Consider the following 23,439-nt stretch of genomic DNA (forward strand, 5'->3'; position numbering starts at 1 on the left):
ATATCAAAGCTTTTTCTGACGATGACTCACGAGACATCTGCTGACTGTAAGTCTTACTGAGACACACATACTGACTGTACTTGGTAATGTATACCACTGGATTCATTTACTACCGTACTGTATTGTATGGCATTTCATATCATCATACTCTGCACAGCATTTTTGCACTATTGAAGCCACTGTAAACCCCATCACTTCATTACTTAAGCAATTTAGGGTTACTTTTCTTTACTTACGTTACTTATTATTATTGCGTTTTTTGTATCTGAATGCTGCAACGTCAATGGTGAGGAACCAAAGCCAAAGATTTTTACTTGTGTAATTGGACAGTAAGATGTTCTGGTTCAGATTGAGACTAAGATGTACTGACTAAGTCTTAGTGAGACACATGTACTGACTGCACGTGGCTTTGAATGACAGTGTCTGCTAAATGACACAAAAGGGAAATGGAGATGTTAAAATGTCAATGTTAAAATGGAGATATTAAAATGTCAATGTTAAAATGGAGATATTAAAATGTCAATGTTAAAATGGAGATGTGGAGATGTTAAAATGTCAATGTTAAAATAGAGATGTGTCCCCGTTCTGATGTGTGTAGAAACTAAAACACACAACAGAGTCAGTTGATTCAGACTTTCAGGACTTGTGCTTGGTCAGGATTCTGTTCCATCCTGCTTTACTGTGTCTCAAGTCCCAGAGAAGAGAGAGAGGCTTCAGAGGGAGGGAGGAAACAGCCAAGCAGAAAAAGGTAATTACTGCACTGCTCTCCTCCTCTCCCCCCCTCCTTTCCTCCCCCCCTTCCTCTCCTCTCCTCATACAGAACAACAGCCAGATAAGCACTTCAGCCACGCTCCATCTGTACTCCGATAACAAGCACTGAGGGACCCCACACACACACACACACACACACACACACACACAGTCTCTCTCTAACTCAACATAACAACTTAAGACCTACAGCTCACACATACAGGTGGGGTAACAACTACAGCCCCCACACACACACACACAGGGTGGGGTAACAATAACAGGCGGCTGTGGCGCAGGAGGTAGAGCCGCCGTCTAATGATCGCAAGGTCGGCAGATCGGTGGTTTGAGCCGATTGCTCCCAGTGAGCGGGCCGGCGCCTTGCATGGTAGCTTGCCGCCATTGGTGTGTGAATGTGTGTGTGAATGGGTGAATGAGAGGCCGTTGTAAAGCGCTTTGGATAAAGGCGCTATATAAGTGCAGTCCATTTACCATAAGTGCAGTCCATTACAACCCACACACACACAGGGTGGGGTAACAACTACATCCCACACACAGGAAGGGGTAACAACGACAGCTCACACACACACACACACACACACACACACACACACACACACACACACACACACACAGGGTGAGGTAACACATTCAAGGACAGTACTCAAGGAGACACGACACAATTCTGCAGGGATTAGAAGAATATAGATAAGCATTAACAAAGCCAAAGTGATGATTATGACATAAAACAAGAAAAAACTAAAAAGGACCAAACTTACTTTGGAAACTAGCAATGGACAAATCTCCTGGAAAGGCATGCAGATGAGAGTCAGATGGGAGAGACAGTGTTAGCATGGAGAACAGACAGACATACAGATGGATAGAGAGAGAGAGACAGACAGGACAGATGGATAGACAAACAGACAGTAGAACAGACAGACGGATGGAAAGAGACAGACAGACAGGCAGGCAGACAGAGTCACACCTCGTTTGATATAATTTCTCGAAATGGAGCGATTGTCTTTTTTATAGCTTTCCCAAAAAGCTGTTATATGGCGAGTGGTCTGCACATACACATTCAAGCACACAAACAAACAAACACACACACACACACACGCACGCACGTGCACTGTTGCAAATGAGAGGGTTTCTGTGGCTATGGAGTGCTACCTAGTGTGTGTGTGTGTGTGTGTGTGTGTGTGTGTGTGTCTAGTTACTGGCCTGATAAGAGCCTTAAAACCTCATTATCAGAGCACAAGGCAAGTCGCTGACAGACTGTTAATAAGGCAGACAGACACACACACACACACACACACACACACACACACACACACACACACTCAGGGAGGACAGGGTTGGCTGCCATAAACAAGCCTGCTGCTCATCTCCGTCCTCACTGCCTTCATCAACAGCCTGTCACCACAGAGCATAACTCACCACGCAATTAAGAGCCTTACACACCCGCACACACTCCACTCTCTCTCTCTCACACACACACACATACACACACATACACATACACACACACACTCCACTCTCTCTCTCTCTCTCTCTCTCACACACACACACACTCCACTCTTTCTCTCTCACACACACACACACACACACACATACATACACACACACACACACACACTTCATGATTCACCACTCAATTACAGCCGTGTTTGTGACGCTGTTCCCCAGTGTGATCAGCAGCGAGGGACGGAGAGAGGGAGTGAGACATCAGCTGTAATCAGGCGGGATCTCACGCCTCACACTTCACTGCTGCCATGGAGGTCCTCACTGAAGCCCCACGCACACGCGTACACTACATATCATCAGTATAATCTATAACATATGTTATAAATACCATCAGTATTATCTATAACATAATATAAATATCATGAGTATTATCTATAACATATGTTATAAATATCATCAGTATTATCTATAACATATGTTTCTGTGCTAAGGTGGAAACACTCATTTCATACCTTAACATGAAAATAGGATAGTAGTATCTCTCAATAGAAACATAGACAGACAGACAGAGAGACAGACAGAGAGACAGATAGATAGATCCTGTAGATAGATAGATAGATAGATAGATAGATAGATAGATAGATAGATAGATAGATAGATAGACACACAGATAGATACAGTGGGGTGCACTTGGGGTTGTGTAGCAGCTGGGGGCACAGGCAATATGTGCGGGTGGAAGGAACAATGGATTCCACCAAATATCAAGACATTCTTGAGCAGGGTTATTCAACTAAAATGCAATCTATAGATATATATCTACCTCCGCCAGCCTCCCCTGCTGTAAGCCCCCAGTGTCCTTTACTCTCACTCTGCTGCGCTAGTGTTTACCAAGCACTCAGGGAGGAGTGTGTGTGTGTGTGTGTGTGTGTGTGTGTGTGTGTGTTTTCTCTCGTTTTCACAAGCATACATAAATAAAACAATGGTTTATTGTTTTCCCTGCCAGTGTGGATGTCACAACAAACACCCTCTCTGTTGAAACAGATCTTGAAACAGTCCGCTAGAGAAAAATAGTCTTATAATAAGAATCATAAATCAGATAATCATGGCCTCAAGATATTTCTGGGAGCTGAAAGAAACACTGATACTACAAACTAGGCCACTTAACAAGTGTAGCACACACACGTACACACACACACACACACACACACACATACAAACACAGTAGCAGACACACACACACACAGTACAGACGAGACAGGGAAGACCTGAGACGCAGTGAGTGTGTGTGTGTGTGTGTGTGTGTGTGTGTGTGTGTGTGTGTGTGTGTGTGTGTGTGACAGAGAGTAACAGTAGTATACTCACTCTGTAGGCTGGGGAGGTTGGCGTCCTCTGGTTTGGTTTTGAGCAGATGGGGCAGCCGTGTGTATCTGTACCCAAACCCACAGCCCTGCAACAACACAACACCTGCTTAGAGAGAGTGAGAGTGTGTCTGTGTGTGTGTGTGTGTGTGTGTGTATGTGTGTGTGTGTGTTAATGCGTACATGCGTGTTTGTGTGTGTATGTGTGTATGTGTGTGTGTGTGTGTATGTGTGTGACCGTTCGTGCGAGCGAGTGAGTGAGTGAGTGAGTGAGTGAGTGTGTGTGTGTGTGTGACCGTTCGTTCCTGTGTGAGTGTGTGAGTGAGTGAGTGAGTGAGTGAGTGAGTGAGTGAGTGCGTGTGTGTGTGTGTGCATGTCTCACCCTCCAGAGCCGTACGAGGATCCAGTTGGTCTGGGCCCAGGGCCGCTGCTCGTAGGGGGCTAGCAGGTTTCTCATCATGGCTACGCGTCTGAGGGACACACACACACACACACACACACGTCTCAGAGACACATACACAGTCACACTGAAAACAGACATGGCACACTACCACTATTACCGGTGGGGACATTGGGACACTGAAGTAGTTGTTGTTCGTTTGGCTCTATACTCCAAAAGTTTGAATTAGAATTATTATTAAATTAAATGAATTGTTATTAAATCAAACACTAAGTATGAGGTTAGAGTCGAGATTCTCAGCTTTTATTTTAGAGTTTATTAGGGGTTGTTGATTAGACAGATACGGTCTGCAGAGGGTAGCTAAAAAGCCGAGCTGCACCGTAAACTTGACATTAGGCTAACTTGACTAAACTGTTCAGCATCATTCATTCATATACTGTATCTGCTTCACCACACTGATATGGTGGTACAGAGAGGACCTAAGAGGAGCTAAGAGGAGTTAAGTAGCGTAGCAGTGCAGTACAGATGTCAAGAGGAGCAGCTAACAGCGACTAGCAGCATCCGACTGAAGCTGAGAGAGAAAGCTGTTTGGTGTTTATCAGACTGAAGCAGAGAGAAAGCTGTTTGGTGTTTGGTGTGTTATGTTCTATTTCGGTTCCATGGAGGAGAGGACTGGCAGATACAGTTGGATGTTTACACTCCAAATCGCGGAGAAGACCTTGACAGTACTCACTGTTCCTCCGGGATCCTCTCCACCGCCCTGAGGGATTGTGGGTAACACACATAGCTGGCCAGCGCCTGCATGAGGGAGTCTTTGATGTCTGGTGAAGGAGAATCAATTACAGGGGATTGAGATATCGTCTTGTCAGCAGACACCAGGATGGACATGCTTCTTCACAAACATCTAAACTGTCTCTCGTCCAAATGTTTCAACAGCCAGTCAACTTTTTTGCGACTGAAGTGAACAGAATATGAAAGGGCCGTTCATTCTCTCCACCGCTCCTCGTTCCTGGGTTTGTTTTTGTCCTTTGACCGCAGTCTAGAAGGCTGACAGAGAAGAGAAGCAGAGATCCACATTGTTGTTGTTCCACACGCACGCAGGCGCACACACACACACACACACACACACAGACACACACACACACAGACACACAGACACACAGACACACACACACACACACACACACACACACACACACACACGGCAGCAGCATGATTGCTCCGAGAGATCAATAGCCTAGTGAGGTTGTGATTGACTGGCCTCAGAGACGCAATTAATCCGGCAGAGAGAGGCGGAGCCAGCAGCGCCAGGGCTTTAATGAAGTCAAAACAAACACTGTCAAGCATCACTAAGACCAACTTCTCCTCCGTCTCCTCCGACACACAATCACAAACACGCCCGTCGAGTCGACCCCGGGAGAATACGAGTGTTTGAAATTCGTGATTAACACTGAGATAAGATCTCCCTCCGTCATGGAGGTGTTTGCGCATGCATACAGTAAGTCACCCCCAGGCGGCCTTGATAGAGTTGTTCCGTGTCAAATCAGCCGCGCATAAAAGAAAAGGATAATATATTAAAAGAAAAACCAAAAGAAATACAATAATCCCTAAGTATTTTGTGTCTTGACAAATCCCCAGGCGTGTTTCCTATTACAGCGACTCAGCAAGCGTGACTGAAAAGCAATCCTCTAAAAAGGTTTCAGGTAGAAACCCGAACACAGGACACGGCTCGCAAAACTGCTAACCACGCAGACGGATTTTCTTTCCCCCCTCTGTGCCCGCCAGGGAAACTGGAAAACGTTTAATTATGGTTTTATACATGTGAAATTAATCCAAATGAAAAATAGCAGGCCGCCGGCTATATTCAGTCGAAGTTTCCCATTAAAATAGCTCCTAAATGATTACCCCAGTCTGCCTGGGCCAGGCGGCCAGCCCTCATTCCTCCTCCAGGTAATGAGAGGGGAGAAGACATTAGAGGAGAGACTGATGTGGAACTAGAGGAGGAAGGGAATGTGTGTGTGTGTGTGTGTGTGTGAGAGATTGTGTCTTTCCTTTCATCAGGTCAACATAAACTTGGCAGTTGTGCTTCATTGTTCCATTTGTTAACATTCCTTAAGTGCCCAATAAATATGTGTTAAAACTCTGTGTGTGTGTTTGTGTGTGCGTGTGTTAATATGTTCGTGATTGATCCCACTCACCTGTTCCCACGATGCGTGGGTCGGCGAAGTGCTTGGCAAGGATAGCAGCGAGCTGAGTGAGAGTGTCCTCGTAACCTGGAGGACGTCAGACACACACACACACACACACACACACACACACAAAATCACCAGGTGAACCCCAGGGCAAGGGTGTAGCATAGCAGGAGAGAGGATAGGCTAACACGCTAGTCAGTTAGGATAGTTGGAGGCAAAGATTGGCCTGATCACTGACGGCGATGAGACGGCCTACAGGAGAGAGGTCGGCCGCCTGGCTCAGGAGAACGGCCTCTCTCTCAACACTGACAAGACCAAGGAGCTGGTGATGGACTTCAGGAAGAAAGGTCGGAAACAAGACCCCATCACCATCAACGGGTCCGCCGTAGAGAGGGGCAGCAGTTTTACGTTCCTCAGTGTCCACATCTCTGACGCCCTGGGACCTGCACACCAAACAGGTGGTGGAAAAGGCACAGCAGCGCCTCGTTCACCTCAGGTGGCTGATGTTTGGCATGGGGTCCAGGGCTTGACATTATGCTTTTTCAAGTGATTGTCGGCCCACCAATAGCTTGCCGCTATTGGTGTGCGAATGTGTGTGTGAATGGGTGAATGAGAGGCCATTGTAAAGCGCTTTGGAATAAGGCGCTATATAAGTGCAGTCCATTTACCATTCGTGAACAAGGCTACTTTAGACACATTACTATTATCCCGAAGCACGCCCCATATATACACGGACTACCTACCCTTAAGCTCACAGTGACTTTACTCAATACTACCTCCTACACCCACTGCCACAGAGTGCAATGCTCGTGACATTTCTACTTGTACTAATTTATTTTACTATTTTACTGCTAATTGTATCTGGTCTTATTGTCCCCCACAACTTGTCACTTGTCCAATTGTGTCACTTATTTCTTGTACTACCGTCACTTTATTTATCTTGACTTATCTTGCCTACTGCCTTATTGTCTTGTGCTGCAATATCAGGAACTGAAGAGTAAGAATGTTAGTCTGTTGTAATGTGTAATGTAATGTGACGTAATAATAAAACTTGCTGAAACTGAAACAACGGTTCAGCGCTCCAAAACTAGCATGTAAATTCATCATATGTGGCTGCTTAATGTACCCCACCATCATATAATAAAAGATTCATATTTGCATTATTCATTCATTATTTCGGTTGCCGTGGCGTTCTTTGATTGTGATGCAATCCCTTTTCCCGGCTTGTCGTCGGGCTATGGGGAGCACCCTGGCGGAGCGGGGAATACGCTCACACTCCATGGAGATTTATTCAACGCATTTTTAAAGCCATTTCCAGCATTTGCCAGGGCACTTGGGAACGTATGCAGATTCATTGATCACAATAAAGTACCCTGCCTGGTAGCAAATGTGGTCATAAAAGACTGCTAGGTGCTACGGAGTAGGGGCTAGGGGGTAGGGACTAGGGAATAGGGAGTAGGGGGTAGGGACTAGGGAATAGGGAGTAGGGAGTAGGGAGTAGAGGCTAGGGAGTAGGGACTAGGTGCTAGGAGCTAGGGGGTAGGGGCTAGGGGGTAGGGACTAGGGAATAGGGAGTAGGGGATAGAGGCTAGGGAGTAGGGACTAGGTGCTAGGAGCTAGGGGTAGGGGCTAGGGAGTAGGGAATAGGGAATAGGGAGTAGGGAGTAGAGGCTAGGGAGTATGGACTAGGTGCTAGGAGCTAGGGGGTAGGGGCTAGGGAGTAGGGACTAGGGGGTAGGGACTAGGGAGTAGGGGATAGAGGCTAGGGAGTAGGGACTAGGTGCTAGGAGCTAGGGGGTAGGGACTAGGGTGTAGGGCCTAGAGAGTAGGGGCTCGGGGCTAGGTGTGAGTGTGTACCTGGCAGTTCGTCCATGCTGTTGGAGGGGCTGAAGTAGTTCTTCAGGGCGCTGTAGCTGTTCATGGCCACGTTGAGGTAGAACTCCGGGGCGAAGGCGAACAGGGAGGACGTGTGGTCGGCGTGCTCGATGGTCCGGATACACACGCGCAGCAGCCAGTACACGTCCAGCATCTTCTCCTGGAGGGGACACACACGCACACACACACACACCGCATGGATGACACAGAGCACACACACACACACACAGCGCATGTATGACACAGAGCACACACACACCGCATGTATGCACAGAGCACACAAAGAGCGCATACACACATGAGTACACACGCACAGAGCACACACACACGCACAGAGCGCACTCACACACACACACACACACACACACACACACACACACACACACACACACACACAGCACAGTGAACACAGGACCAGGACCATTATCTCTAAAGCAGCAGACCACATGTGGAGAACTCTCTCACAGGTTTGGTCAGATTCTCAGCCAAGAATGTGACACCTACAGGTGGCAACAAAGACCCATTATCATATTTATCACATTTCTGAAATCAATGTGTGTGTGTGTGTGTGTGTGTGTGTGTGTGTGTGTGTGTGTGTGTGCGTGTGGGTGCGTGTGCGTGTGCGCGTGCGCGTGTGCGTGTGCATGTGTACCTTGGAGTAGATGGTAGCGTTGATCCAGGCCAGGCGTCTGCTCAGGTGGTTCAGCTTCTCAGCGAACACCTTCTGACTCTTCTGCAGCTCCTCCAGGATGTCTGCTCTCTGCAGGGGAGAGACACACACCACTAGTCACACTGGACAGGCAGGGACACACACACACCACTACTCACACTGGACAGGCAGGGCTGCAAATGGCCCACTTCATTCAATTCAACTCTGTTTCAATTCAATTCAGAATACTGGTTCAATTCAAGTCAGAATACTGTTTCAATACAATTCAATTCAGAATACTGGTTCAATTCAAATCAATTCAGAATACTGGTTCAATACAATTCAATTCAGAATACTGTTTCAATTAAGTTCAATTCCAAAATGTTTCAACTCAACTCAAGCCAACATACTGTATTTATCCCACAAGGGGAAATGATGTAGACAGAAGTGCAGATTAATTAATTAACACGCTTGAGGAGGCATGAGGACACTTGTTTGAATGAACCTGTGAATGGATGTCAGCCAGGAGGAGCGTTCTCATAAAAACAACAGTTACACTGAGTTCATAATGATCCTGAGTTATCATGTGTGTGTTCATAATGATCTTGAGTTACAGTCTAGTACAGACAATACAATCGTGTGTGTGTTTTTAGGATAGCGTATTATTGTGTGTGTGTGTGTGTTTAGGACTGAGTTATCATGTGTGTGTGTGTGTGTGTGTGTGTGTGTGTTTAGGATAGAGTTATTGTGTGTGTGTGTGTGTGTGTATGTGTGTGTTTAGGTCAGTGAGTTATCAGGTGTGTTGAGGATAGTGTATTATCATATGTGTGTGTGTGTGTGTGTGTGTGTGTATGTTTAGGACAGTGTGTTATCGTGTGTGTGTGTGTGTGTGTGTGTGTGTGTGTTTAGGACAGTGTGTTATCGTGTGTGTGTGTGTGTGTGTGTGTGTGTTTAGGACAGTGTGTTATCGGGTGTGTGTGTGTAGGACAGTGAGTCTTACTCTGCTCGGGCAGCGGGCGATCTTCTCCTCTGTGTCCTTCAGCGCCACAGCATACTCATGGACATCGTCTGACACCACCACCATCTGGACACACACACACACGACACACACACACCTCAGGGTCAGGTATGATACTCTTTAAAGATTCAGAGGCGTGTGTAGGGGTGTGGGTGTGTGTGTGTGTGTGTGTGCGTGTGTGTGTGTGTGCGTGTGTGTGTGTAGGGCGATTGTGATTCCTGATCTGTGATGACACACACAAGACAGAGAATGTGTGTGTGTGTGTGTCTGAGTATAGGCTACTGTTTCTAACTCCATATTGGTCAGAGACACATTATCAAACCCTCCCAGAGGAGAACAGACTGGAGCATCAGAACAGACCACAGCGCTGTAATCAAACCGCCTGGGGACAATCACCAACCAATCTCCTGCCACTTCCCTCCTCGTCAGGAGGAGATACGTCCAATCAACACAGCTTCCTGACTGTTATGAGTTATGACGGATCGATAAGAGATGCTCACGCTTCACGCTTCACTGAACACGGCCCTCTCCACCGCCACTGCCACCGACATACACTTATCGTCGTAAGCCACATGCTCAGCGGAGTTCATTTCAGCTGTAATGCCCGTGAGGCTGTGGTTCATCCAGGATATTGTGACAGGGAAGGGGAGTCGTTGATAATATTGACGATATAATAAATCGTCATATTATGATCCTCTGTGGCTCAGTCGGTAGAGCATTGCGCTAACAAAGCTTAAGGTTGTGGGTTCGTGGGAACGTATATATTGAAAAACGTATGCACTCACTGCAACGTACGTCGCTTTGGATGTCAAAGTGTCAGCCAAATGACATCCTCCAGGGCGTTATTAGCTTTATACGACGGTTACACAACAAATCAGAAAGAAGGTGACGAGATAAGTATTTCATTTAAAAGCATTTCAGTAGCTTTTAGTTTCTGCCCTGCGCTGGGAAATACAGTTCCCAACACGCCAAATGTTGTCATGGCAACGTGATAAGCAACTCTACCGAGACGTGACATTGTTGTCGTGAAATCACGGCTTCGAAGCCCTCTCGGCCAATCACAGTGCTTGTTGTAATCAAACCGTTGTATGAAGACGCTTATCTTTTGGAGGGGGCTGGGGGGGCTACAGAGAAAGACAGAGATAGTAATCCACCTGCACATAGACGATCAGGGGCTTTCAGGTGTCTTATTGAGTTTCCTATCATGTTTCTATCATGTATTTGTCATTGTTTCCCATTTTGTCCTTGTCAAGCTACCTTAACTGTACATAGCTCATAACTGTATACACCTCTAAACTACCGTACTTGCCATACTGTACCTATCATTGTCATGCTTCTATATCATGTTTTTATATCACTATTTGCACTTCTGGTTAGATGCTAAACTGCATTTCGTTGTCTGGTACTTGTACTCTGCAATGACAAGACAGTTGAATCTAATCTACTTTATTGGTGATGTCATTATCCTTTGGAATCAATAAAGTATTACACTATCACACTCCTCTCCTCTCCTCTCCTCTCCTCTCCTCTCCTCCCTGTCCGACCCTCCCCTCCATCCAGGAGGACACGTAGAGGACAGAGGGGTGGTTGTTGTAACAGAGAGGATCAACAGAAGCAGCAGTCACAGAGAACGTCTGTGCCTCCCAGCGATGCCTGACCACACCAGTGAAGGATTAGATTTGTTATTTTGTATTCAACCTTTATTATACCAGGTTCGTTTCAACCTTTATTATACCAGGTTCGTCTCACTGAGATTAACAATCTCCTTTACAAGAGAGAGCTGGCCACTATAGCAGCACACACACTTTGCAATAAAAACACATCTAGATGATGAAACACATTTAAATTGACACATCGAGCAGCAAGAAGGATTGGGGGAAAGAGGTGCTAGGCCTGCGCTACCAACTAGGAACGGTCTCAGCACATGTCCTCATGAATAAAAACATACCAATGAATTCATTTCCCAATAGCTAAGGAAGGCCAGCCCACTCTCACAGATCTCACGCACACAGCGGGTAGAGTGATGGCCGAGGGCGTTGGAGTTAGTAACAACCCTCAGTGCCCCATGGAGCTCAGTGTCCAACAGGCGTAATGACACCAAAGAGACAAACATGTGCGCCACGTCAATATATCATCCATCACAGGCTCACACGTATCCCAGACCAGCCGTGTTCTCGCTTCAAAAGAAAAACGCCACTTATTCCCAAAATAAAAACCCAACGGGAGCCTGCGCTTTTCCACAAGACTTTGGATGAAAAGTCTATCGCTGGTCCTGCTTAGTGACAATACTTGGAAGAGACTGCGGTTTTGTTTTCGATTCCATGAAAACCATGGGGTTTCTTTCAGCATTTCAAAGAATCTTCAGCTGAGTTCAGAGCTGAGTCTGGGCCACAGCCTCCGGTTCTCAGTAAAGGGCCACAGTCAAGGCAGGCTCCGGTTCTTCAAAGCCCCGACTTCAGTGGTGCGGCACAACAATAAATAAACAATAAAAACTGTCGTCAGCATAAAAGTGGTAGATAGAGAACAAAATTGGCCAAAAGAACAGATCCCTGTGGCACAAGATTTGAGCTAGAACCGATAGCTTAGAAACAATTATATAATAGAATATAATGTAATTATTCAGGTTAGAGGGTCCAGCTTGCTTTAACACTAGAACAGCCATGGGTGGGGTCATTTGACCAAGTGAGTAAAAGAAAATGCATATCTTTGCACTCGATCAAATTTCAGGACCCCAGGCGTTCTACCACCCAGTATCCTTACATTTTCCAAAATCACATCAGAATAAGTTAGTATAAAGCTATTTTGCCGTTTTTTCTGTGTAGGAGGCAGACTAATTTAGAAGACGCACCAACTAGTGGTCGTTGTGTGTAAGTAGCAGCTTTCCATTGTAAAGACTATGGTCATTTGAGGCCTGAGGCTTCTTATAGTAAGTAAAATAGGCACAGCTGGTCGAGTGTTAACAGAAGAATGCAGGCTGACTTCCAAACACTCAGGATGACAGCTCAATGGTGTGATTTAAGAGGTGGGTTATGGGCTTAGCAATAAAGTCAACTGCGGGTTTCACTAGATATGAATCTAGACTGTCAGGCTCAGCTACTTGTTTCGATTCAATACCTCTCAGGGCTTTATGGACCGCTGAAGACAGAACAGGGAGAAGAAGAAAAAACTAAAACTCATTGTTCATTTCATTTCTCACTTCTAGGTCAACAAATACAAAATAGTGAGTGTGAAGCCCAAGCAAAAAGAACACCGGATGAAACGGTTGATCAGTACAAACCGTTTGATGTCTCAGCTCTGTCAGCGACCGTTTTAGAGTGCCTTGGCGACACGTCATAGTAAATGATGCGGACAATTATAGCGACGGTTTGCATTCGACGCTTTAACGACTTGCCTAAAAGTTGACAGGGTCTCGAAATGAAGCATCATAATTTATGCACTTTGGTAAATAAAGGCACCCTCGCTCTCCCACTCACGCTGTTATTCTCCACAGAGACGGTTCACACTTGTTTTGAAAAAATAAAAACATTTAAAAAGCATTTTCCATATGACTGTCCTGAAATGTGGAACAAACATTTGAATGTGTTATTATTGCAACCGAAGTGAGTGCTCGACCATGCTGGTCTAGGTAGTAGTAGCTGCTTCAGTCTGGTCAGTGAACAGGTTTCTCTCTGTTCTGTATCTGTCATGGTTCCGTCTGGCCTCCATAGGCTCACAGGTGTTGCCACTTCCTAATTAGCACCCTTCCCTTTAAGAAGTGTGTTTTCCTGTCCTTTGTCTTGGCTTGAAGCCTCCTATGCTGTGCCCTAGCCTCCTGAACCGTCGCTAGGTTATGTCTTTGGTTTCTCCGTCTGAAGAATTCCTGCATTTCATTATTTCTCCAGTGTTTCCGTCGTTTTCCTGTGGAATCTCAGTCAAGTAAAAGCGTTCCCTCGCCTGGCCTCCTCTCTGCGCCTGTGGGCTACGCCGCTACGCCACACCACCTCACGACATCATCTCCCTGCCTCAGGATGACGCTTCTTAGCGTCCGTGTGACTCACCCTGCCGATACCACACAAGTCAGTACATGAATGGCCGTGTCGAACCCCTACCCACTCAGGCAGAAACGTTTCTATTTCTAGAGATGCACACCGCTGAGGTTCCCCAAATCAATGAGCGAGGTTTCTTCTTCTCTGTCGTTTATGAGCGTACACGCTACCTGTTCGATGTTGCATGCAGGGACTACAGAGAGCCAGCGGTATCAATAAATGATTAGCTTAGATTAGACTAGTTTCACACCCACCAGCCTGCACTCTCAATAAACTATCGTAATACAATACGAAAGGTTTGCAGACGGTAATTTCACCGAATAGGAGAAACACAGTCCACAATTTCTCAGTCTCTCCCAGGGGGAGGGTGGTGGAGGTAGAAATCGTAGGACGGGGCTCATTGGAATGCATGGGACAACAAAATGAGAAATGGTATCAAACACGTGTTTCGTTCCGAGCATTACAATGAGTTTGACACCGTTCCCCAGTCCCTGCCATGCATTACAATGAGCCCAGTCCTCCGATGTCTACCTCCACCAGCCTCCACTGGCCTCTACATGCATCCCGTGTCCGTCACCCTCTCGGCTGTGGGAGAGTGAAGGGGGGTGATAGTGCCGTCACTCGGCGCTGATGTCGCCGTAGTAGTAAAAGGCTTCCAGACACGACCAAGAACAGAGACCTTTCCCTCTGAAATGTGAGTCCAAAGTCTTCTTCCTTTCACCCTTCCTGCCACCCTCTCGACAGAGATCACATTAAAGTGATTTAACGACTAATCTGTCTGGCTCGGAAAGTCACTCACTGAAGAGTAGGGCCGAAGAGGTGAAGCGAGACATCCGTCACAGGACCGAGACTGAGAGGACAGGAAGCAGAGGAAGGCCGTCACACGGTGGGGGCTGAGGTACACAGAGACACTCGGAGGACAACGTTTACACCTGTTAGCTTTTAACGCCCTCTGGTTTCATTTCATAGCGTTTTAGTTTTTCTCAAAGTCGATAAAAACTTATTCGAAATGGCCGTGGTTTATCTTCCTTTAGGTCAAATGGATACTGGAGGTCAGCTTTCACTTCCTTGTTGTGTCTATAGAGATTATTATTATTATTATTATTGGGCTTCGGTGGTGTCAAACGTCTTGGTAACGCAAATCTAGGGTTTGCTAATACAAACTGCCTCGGTAACTCATCGGAAACCACTGTCACCAGAGACAACCAAAAAACCCTTAAGTCTTAAGTCTCTCCTCCCATGTGACGTTGAGTTTGTGTGCTGCTGTTGCCACGGGGAGTCATTGTCCAACCAGAACTCGGGGGGGGGGGGGGGGGGGGGGGAGAAGACACAGTAGGCCTCGTTATAAAGGGCTCCTCTTCAGTACACAGATAAGAGGGTGCATCCCAACGGACCTTCCTCTATCCCTCTCTTCGGTTGGAGGAGAACATCTAAGGGGAGCGACCTTGGGTCTTCTCCCCCGACGAGGTTTCGAGAAGAAGGGAGTAGAGGACTACTGAGACAATTTGGACGAGAGAGAGAGAGCGAGAGAGTGCCATCTGGAAACGGTGAACAGATTAAGACGCAACACCCAGTGAGACGACGACCTTTGACCCCTCTCTCCTCACCTTCCCCAGCTGCTGGTGCACGCTCAGATTGTACATCATCACCACGCCGTCCAGAATCTCCAGCAGAGACTTCTCCGTGATTGGCTGGTCCGGCTCCTCCGACGGTCGCCCCAGCAACAGGCCGTCGTTACCATGGCTTCCCTCGACTGTGATGAAGAAGAAAAGGGAGGAAGAAGAAGAAGAAGTGAAGAGGGTGAAGAAGAAAGCGGGTTAAAGTAAAAGGAGAGGAGATTATCCAACCCCAGGCTGTCTGCAGGCAGACAATAACAACAGAGAAGCTGGCTGCTTTCGAGACGGCCTCGGCCCACTTAATTGGCCCTCCGACTGCCTCTTCTGCACGTCCAGTCTATCACCTCTGGATTAAAGATCTGGGTCTCACTGTGACCAGATATGAGGGAGGGAGGGGGGAGGGGAGAGGGAGGGAGGGAGGGAGAGAGAGAGAGAGAGAGAGAGAGGGGGGGGGGAGGGAGAGGGAGAGAGAGAGAGAGAGAGAGGGAGAGGGAGAGAGAGAGAGAGAGAGAGAGAGAGAGAGAGAGCAAGAGAGAGCGAGAGAGAGAGCGAGAGAGAGAGGGGGGGAGAGGGAGGGGAACAGACAGAGAAAGAGAGAACAGAGAGAGAGAAACAGACAGAGGAAGAGAGAACAAAGAGAGAGAGAAACAGAGAGAGATCCATCCAAACCAATCTAAGGACACTCACTGTCCTCCTCCGTCCTCTGTTCCACGGCCAGGGTGCGGACTTTGACCTTCTCTGGAGGGGCCAGGGGTCGTCTGGGGGTCATGAGGCTGACAGCGGCCGTGCTGAGGAAGCGATTGGCTCGACCAAGAGTAGGAGAACTCAGCCAGCTGGGACGGGCTAGGGCACCCCCCATGGCCACGGCACCAAACGGTCTCTGTCACACACACACACACACACAATAAAACAAGTTGGTGAAATCAAACATATGATGTACTGTAGCCTGAAGACATGAAAACACTTTACAGTCAGTGCACTTGATTTAGCTGGCTCGGAGCACCAGGTGGGCGAGGTACTTTGGACGGTTCCATTGGTTCCGCTGCTCCAGGCAAGCTAAACCGAGCTAAACCGAGCTAAACCGAGCTAAACCAAGCTAAACCAAGCTAAACCGAGCTAATCCGAGCTAAACCGAGCTAAACCGAGCTAAACCGAGCTCCACCATGTCCTACATCACAGCGTTGACTGTCACCAGTTTTTCTTCTAAAATTGAAAAGATGGCAGGAGTCACGTGACCTGACTACTCCCAAATCCCCTCTGACTCCTCCCAAATCACACACGGGTGATGTCACCAACGTCTCAGATTCTCTTTGATTTCATTTTTTGGAGGAATGAGACACCGGTGCAGAGGAACAACAGCACTCCAACAACATCTAAAGAATAATGGTATATACACATAACATAAAGTACAATAGCAGCATATTGCAGCCAGCCACTGGACAACAGACCAATAGACATGAGGCAGTGAGGTTTGCTAGGGCCCTAGGGCGTTTGGAATAGGCTTGGGACGTTACAATGACTGGCAATTAGTGATTTGCATTTCAGTCAGATTTTAAAAGGGATGGTTCAGCCTATTTTCATGTTAGGCTAACGGTTAGCAGCGCTCTCTCTAACAGACCGGATTTCGACTTCCACTTTGTTTAGCGTCGTTTAAATTACATGCCAAAACATCTCCTCGAGAGAGTTACGCTTGAAAGGATTGTACATTTGTGCATTCTGTAAAAACAATTGGAGTCTCTATAATCCATTTGCTCAGGACTGGAACTGTTTCCTCTGGGTAGAGTCTCTCAGTTTCAGTCTCCCCAGCCAAGCTCTCTCCTCGTTAGACGGGAACTCGGCCGCAGAGTAATTACTCGCTGAAAACAAAAAAGTTGCCGGTATCCTAATGGACTCCAGGAGGCGACAGCCGCATCACTGCAAATTACCGTAAAAACTGCCTTGTCTGCGATGCCAGTAAAAGCATTCACAGGTTCGCCTAGTTTAGCCTCTACTAAAACTTTGTGTAAAGTTTTTCTTCAAAGTCAATCAAACTATTGTTTCTCCGTAAAAACACTTGGCACCCTAGGTGCTGAGAGATCCAGAACTCTTTGGCGGGTTAGTGAGTTAGGTGTTCGTTTTGGTCCGACTTGAACCCGGGTTTTGGAGAGCGTGACCCGTGGTCATGTGACCGAGTCAGTACCTGGGCGGCGCCGCTCTCCTCGTCCTCGTCCAGGTCGTCCATCGACGTGGCCAGGATCTCCGCCGGGTCGATGATGATGTTGGCTTTGGAGGCAAGGTCATCTGTAGGGACGGAGAGACAAGGAGAGACGAGGAGAGAGGAGGATGAGAGGACGATGAGGAGGAGAGGGGACGAGGTCACCATTAAAACACAGAACACGAACGTTCAGTAGAAATGAGGTCAGGGGATTTAGACAGGGTTGGCATAGAGCCGAGGGGGATGCTGGATACATGACTTCACCCACAGCTGGACATGTTCAATAACATCTGTCCAGTACCCTGACTCCAGCAATCAACAGCCAGCTGTTTATCCTCCACAAAACTGTGTGTTTGTGTGCGCGTAATTAAAATCAGTCTACACCCTGCTGTTTCTGCGTCTGTGTCTGTGTGTGTGTGTGTGTGTGTGTGTGTGTGTGTGTGTGTGTGTGTGTGTGTTTGTGTGCAATTTAAATCAGTCTACACCCTGCTGTTTCTGTGTGTGTGTGTGTGTGTGTGTGTGTACACACATTTATAATGAGTCTACACCCTGCCGCTTCTGTGTATGTGCGTATGTGTTTGAAAACCAGATCCTCAACTTTTTTTAAAAAACATTTCTTAACATGATGTCAAACTGGATGCTTCAAATTGGCCTAAAAAACATTTTGGACTGTGCCTCCATCTCCCCTCCGCCATCTCCTGCTGTGCTGCTTAGAAACACAACTGCACTGTATAGACCCCCCCTTCTGTACTGAACCTAACAACCGCCCTGCACCCTACTGGTGATGGTCCATGATTCCAGCCTAGCAGGGGTGTCCTACGGCTTCTACCTCTGCCAGCCTCCACTGACCACATAGAGGCTGAGCGCTAGCTGATGACGAACCGCGTGGATGAGGCTAAAGTGCTCGGAGGCCCGCATGACAGTGACAGCCTAGCTGACAGAGCTAGCTACACTTCCGGTCAAAGGTTTACCACCATTTTTTGGCAGTTGTTATTGAAATTCAAGCAGATCAAGTCCAGTGAATGACCCGAAATGGAACAGGTAAGGGTAAACGGTAAACTTGCCAAAGTACATTGAGACATGAGATGAGAAGGTATATTTCTATAAAAAGTGGGAAAATGTAGGTGTTCTAAACATTTTGACCAGTAGTGTACGTCTGAGGCAAGGAACCAACTAGTGTTTGAACTAGCAGATCAAAGAGCTGGGTTGATAGAGGGACTGTTGTTTTTCTTTCAGCTTTTCAGTTGAAGGTCTCTGCCAAAAGCCTCCGCATATGGCTCCAGTACATTCCAGTTGAGACTAGTGGGAGGGTTAGGAGCGTACGTTGTAAAGCATAGAACATTAACAACTGTCTGCACTAGCACATCTGACAATCTCAACAAGGACGGTAATCAGCCAAACGAATGCCGGGGTGATTGAGTGGAGGTGGAGATGGAGTGTGTGTGTGTGTGTGTGTGTGTGTGTGTGTGTGTGTGTGTGTGTGTGTGTGTGTGTGTGTGTGTGTGTGTGTGTGTGTGTGCGTGTGTGTGTGTGTGTGCGTGTGTGTGCGTGTGTGTGTGTGTGCGTGTGCGTGTGTGTGTTCATCAGAGAGGTTGATTAGGGAGAAGGTAGGGAAGCAGATGGAGGCTCAGAGAACTGTAATGTCCTGAGTGCTGATGAGATGACATGTTTGTTAACTTACTGAGAGCGTAATTAAACCAGACTGTGGCGCAAAGAGGCGGCTATGTTTCAATAGCCCCACTAGAACAGCACTCAGAAGGATATGCAAGAGCAGACATGCCTTCGTTCTGTGTGGTATGCAGGGGTAGAATGCATGGCCAATATACAGACCTCCAAGCATTACATTTACATGACATTTTTGGCATTTCGCAGACTCATTTATCCAAAGCGATAAGATGTCAAAGTGAGTGAATCATCTATCCATCAGTCATAGCAAGAAACTAACTATGCTCAGGCCAGGGGACATTGGCAGTCATAATGCTAGAAGAAGAAAGAATTGTGATTTGTATGCTGTCTTCTTTTATCTCTTTACTCCAGCAGTTTGGATGTCAAATCAGACAATTACCTCAAGGTTAAAGTAAGAAATTCTCAGCTTTAACCCCAGCTTCATCTTTTCAGATTGATTGCTTTCATTTAGAAACATAATCTGAAAAAAATAAAAACACTGAATTCAAGTTGAGGAGGTGAGGGCGTCGAATGAGCCAATCGAAAGCAGGATTGACTGATTCGACGGCCAATCGGCTGCACCGCTTCGTTCTGTGGATTGCGCTGGTGTAGAGTGTTGGAACGGCGCCAACGGGCTCCTGAGTTACAGCCCAGTTAAAAACCTGACTCAATGTCCGTCAACATATGGGTGACAACCACCCCCCTTTGCCTCCCCCCCTCCCCCCTGCCAACGCCCCCCCCCCCCTTCACTTCAATTACAGAGATGGAATCCTAAAAACCAAGCCAGCCGTCACCGTGGCGATTCCTCAGAAACTAAAATCAATGTTGACGTACTTCCTGGAATAATAAAGGAGAGGAGGCAGACGGTATAAAACGAGAGCAACATTAAAGCTCTCGTACCATTGGACCAGTAACAGGTTATCCCCCCCCCCACGCCCCACAAAACGTCAAACCACTCCTCTTTTCTCCTTGGATGGGCATAAGCAGGGACTGGATTCGCTCCGAAGCCAAACAGCAAAACTGCCTTGAGAGGCAGGAAACGTTTTAGTTTCTTGGAGCGTAATAAAGCGTCGGTCCTATCTCTTGATGACCTCACCTGGGACGTGCATACCAAACAGGTGGTGAAAAAGGCACAGCAGCGCCTCTTTCACCTCAGGCAGTTAAAGACGTTTGGCATGGGGTCGAGGACCCTGCGGGCCTTCTACAAAGGCACAACCGAAAAAAGTATATTGACTGGGTGCATCACTGCCTGGCATGGCAACTTCACTGCCCTCAACCGCAAAGGGGTATATAGTGGTGCGGACAGCAGAGCGCATCACCGGATGTAAGCTTCCCTCCATCCAGGATACAATGGGGGAAATAAGTATTGAATACATCAATATTTTGTCCAGTAAATGTATTTCCAATGAGCCTATTCAAGTGAAATTTCTCAGTCTAGTAGACAATGAAAAGTGCTTTCCTTTGCTCAAGGATTCAACATTTGCTAGACAACACAGATACATTTGAATAGTTCACCTCCTTTTGTTTTCCAGAAACTCAAGACAATGTTGATCCACACCAGAGTGATTGCTCTGCCTTTGTTCACCCTGGTGCCATCCTTCCTTACCTCTGTTATACCGTAAGGAAGGGAGGGCCACATTAACCCATATCACCTTCCTCCCTCTTCCTTTACATTTTTACATTTACATTTTTGGCATTTAGCAGACGCCTTATTCCAAAGCGACTTACAATCAATTGGCTGTCTTCCTCATCTAGGACCACTAGGAAAGAGCTCCAGAAAGACTTGGAGGCAGCAGGTACAACTGGGACAGAAAGGACAGTAGGCAATGCACTCCACCGCCATGGCTTCTGGGCATGCTCAGCCCGCAAGACTCCACTACTTAAAAAAAGACATGTTGAAGCTCGTTTAAGGTTTGCCAAACAACATTTGTACAAGCCAGTGAACTACTGGGAGCATGTACTCTGGTCAGATGAGACCAAAATTGAACTTTTTGGCTGTCACACAACAAACCATGTTTGGAGGAGAAATGGCACTGCACGCCCCGCGGTGGCGCAGCGGTCTAAGCATTAGCCTCTAGTGCAAGCTGCCCACCGGGGACTGGGATCGAATCCCGGTCTCGCCAGATCCGGATATGGCCGGGGCCCACAGGGAGCGGCATATTGAGCGGCCGCTCCCAAGGGGGGTATAGGACTATTTCCGGACAAGGATCCGTCGCGCAACACCGCCCCCGTCTGGTGCTGGAATAACGGTGTCGGGCTCGAGGAGCCAGACAGCTAGTCTGCCTGGCTATCTCCTCTGGGGCTGCCGGCCACGGGGTCGTGCGGCGGATCCTACGCAATAGGCAGGGGATAATTGGATACTAGGTTGGGTGCAATTGGATACCAAATTGGGTGAAAAAGGGATAAAATCAGAAAAAACAAAATGTTAAAAAAAAAGAAATGGCACTGCACATCACTCCAAAATTGACTATCTTCTCTCCTACCTTCACCTATTGCCTTTGTTCGATAGATATATCATCTGTACATATCATATTGTTATACATCATCTTACATTTACACATATTAAGTTTATTGTAAAGTGTAGTATGTATATTGTTGTATGTAGATCCGCCTTCCCTTGTTCTGTTATCCATTTTGGTCGTGTTATGGTTGTGATGTTCTCAATGTTTTCAACTGGCAATGTGTGTTGTTGTTTGTCTCCTGTTTGTCTGTGTTATGTCATGGTTGTGTCTTTATTGTTCATCCTGTTCTTATGTAATATGTATTGATCATGTATTATGCAATATGTATTATTATATTTGTATTGTATTGTATTATTATGTATTATGCATTATGTGTTGTTAGGACCCCCTCGAAAACGTTTTATCCTAATAAAAAGAAATGTACAATACATCTCATGCATATTCACTTTATATTCATTTATTTAATCTCACTGTAATACCATGCATGTCTATATTATCATGTATTTTGCACTGGTTAGATGCCAAACTACATTTCATTGTCTCAGTACTTGTACTCTGTGCAATGACAATAACGTTGAATCAAGTCTAATCTAATCTAAATCTAACACCAAGCTATGCCTACAACACAGACACACACACACACACACAGACAAACACACACACACACACACACACACCAGGCTAGGCCTGCAATGCAGAGACACACACACACCAGGTTAGCAACACAGACACACACACACACACACACACACACCAGGCAAGCAACACAGAGACACACACATCAGGCTAGCAATACAGACACACACACACCACATTCACTGTCTTCAAAAACCAATAGATAGTTAGATAGATAGATAGATAGATAGATAGATAGATAGATAGATAGATAGATAGATAGAGAAAGAGGTGTAGATAGTTAGAGAAAGAGGTGTAGATAGATAGAGAAAGAGGTGTAGATAGATAGAGAAAGAGGTGTAGATAGATAGGTATGTGTTTCAGCTTGCATCATTAACAGCAGGGCGGTGTGTCTGGCATAGAGGTTAAAGCAGCTGGCTAGCAATCAGAAGGTTGCTACTAAATTCATAATAAGTATGCCAATATCAGCAGACCGTTTACACTGCAGTATGCATATTGCCTGCCAGAATGCATTTTGCACCGGCCGGCAGCGGGGATTTTAAATACTCAATTTTAAACCTTGGCTAAAAGCTGTAATTTTGTCTCTACAAAACTTGGATTTCATGCATTTCAAGTGGCATCTTTGTAATCATGACGACGTAGTCATGTTTAAGAATGCATTTCACCATACATTCCCAATATAGTGAAAATACCACCGCTCATCCGTGATCAGACTTAGCTGGGGTGCTGCAGCTGAAGAGTATCAAATAGAGTGCAAAAAAGCAGCATCTGCACACTCAAATCTGTGCAAAAAACTATGTTTATTGCGAGCTTTCGGTCTCCAGGCTCTCGGACCATTGTAAACAACAACTGTATGATGCAGTTTGACAAGACAGAAGAGACACGCAATGCATTTTGGGGATGTTGAGTAGGAATAGCATGCCTAAATCGCATACTCAAAGATTTGGCAAAATCTAGTATACATACTTTTTTTTTTTTGCATACTGTACAGTGTGAATGGTCTCGCATACTCAAATCTACGTCATATCTAGTATGAGTAGTATGCTAGTATGCCATTTCGAACACACCCATAGTATCTTCTTTTCAACAGTCCGCTGTTCTGAGTTAGCGTTGACAAGACAAGGCTGAATTGTGTTAT

At 46.5% G+C, this 23,439-nt stretch overlaps 1 protein-coding gene across 1 annotated transcript in view; it reads right to left on the reverse strand.

The window, feature by feature from the left end:
- Nucleotides 1-23,439, reverse strand: part of rnf123 (ring finger protein 123) — a gene marked incomplete at its 3' end in the record, with an annotated part of 162,270 nt that overhangs the window by 105,106 nt on the left and 33,725 nt on the right. The window contains exons 21-31 of the mRNA XM_080545540.1: nucleotides 17,524-17,624; nucleotides 16,032-16,224; nucleotides 15,336-15,481; nucleotides 9,686-9,769; nucleotides 8,689-8,796; nucleotides 8,019-8,196; nucleotides 6,168-6,242; nucleotides 4,703-4,790; nucleotides 3,952-4,039; nucleotides 3,574-3,658; nucleotides 1,527-1,553 (exon numbers count right to left, since the gene is read on the reverse strand). Coding sequence (XP_080401666.1) covers nucleotides 1,527-1,553; nucleotides 3,574-3,658; nucleotides 3,952-4,039; nucleotides 4,703-4,790; nucleotides 6,168-6,242; nucleotides 8,019-8,196; nucleotides 8,689-8,796; nucleotides 9,686-9,769; nucleotides 15,336-15,481; nucleotides 16,032-16,224; nucleotides 17,524-17,624 — 1,173 coding nt within the window. The remainder of the gene's footprint in view (nucleotides 1-1,526; nucleotides 1,554-3,573; nucleotides 3,659-3,951; nucleotides 4,040-4,702; nucleotides 4,791-6,167; nucleotides 6,243-8,018; nucleotides 8,197-8,688; nucleotides 8,797-9,685; nucleotides 9,770-15,335; nucleotides 15,482-16,031; nucleotides 16,225-17,523; nucleotides 17,625-23,439) is intronic.

The sequence above is a fragment of the Nansenia antarctica genome, assembly GCF_963989245.1.
Source record: "Nansenia antarctica genome assembly, chromosome: 15".
NCBI lineage: Eukaryota > Metazoa > Chordata > Actinopteri > Argentiniformes > Microstomatidae > Nansenia > Nansenia antarctica.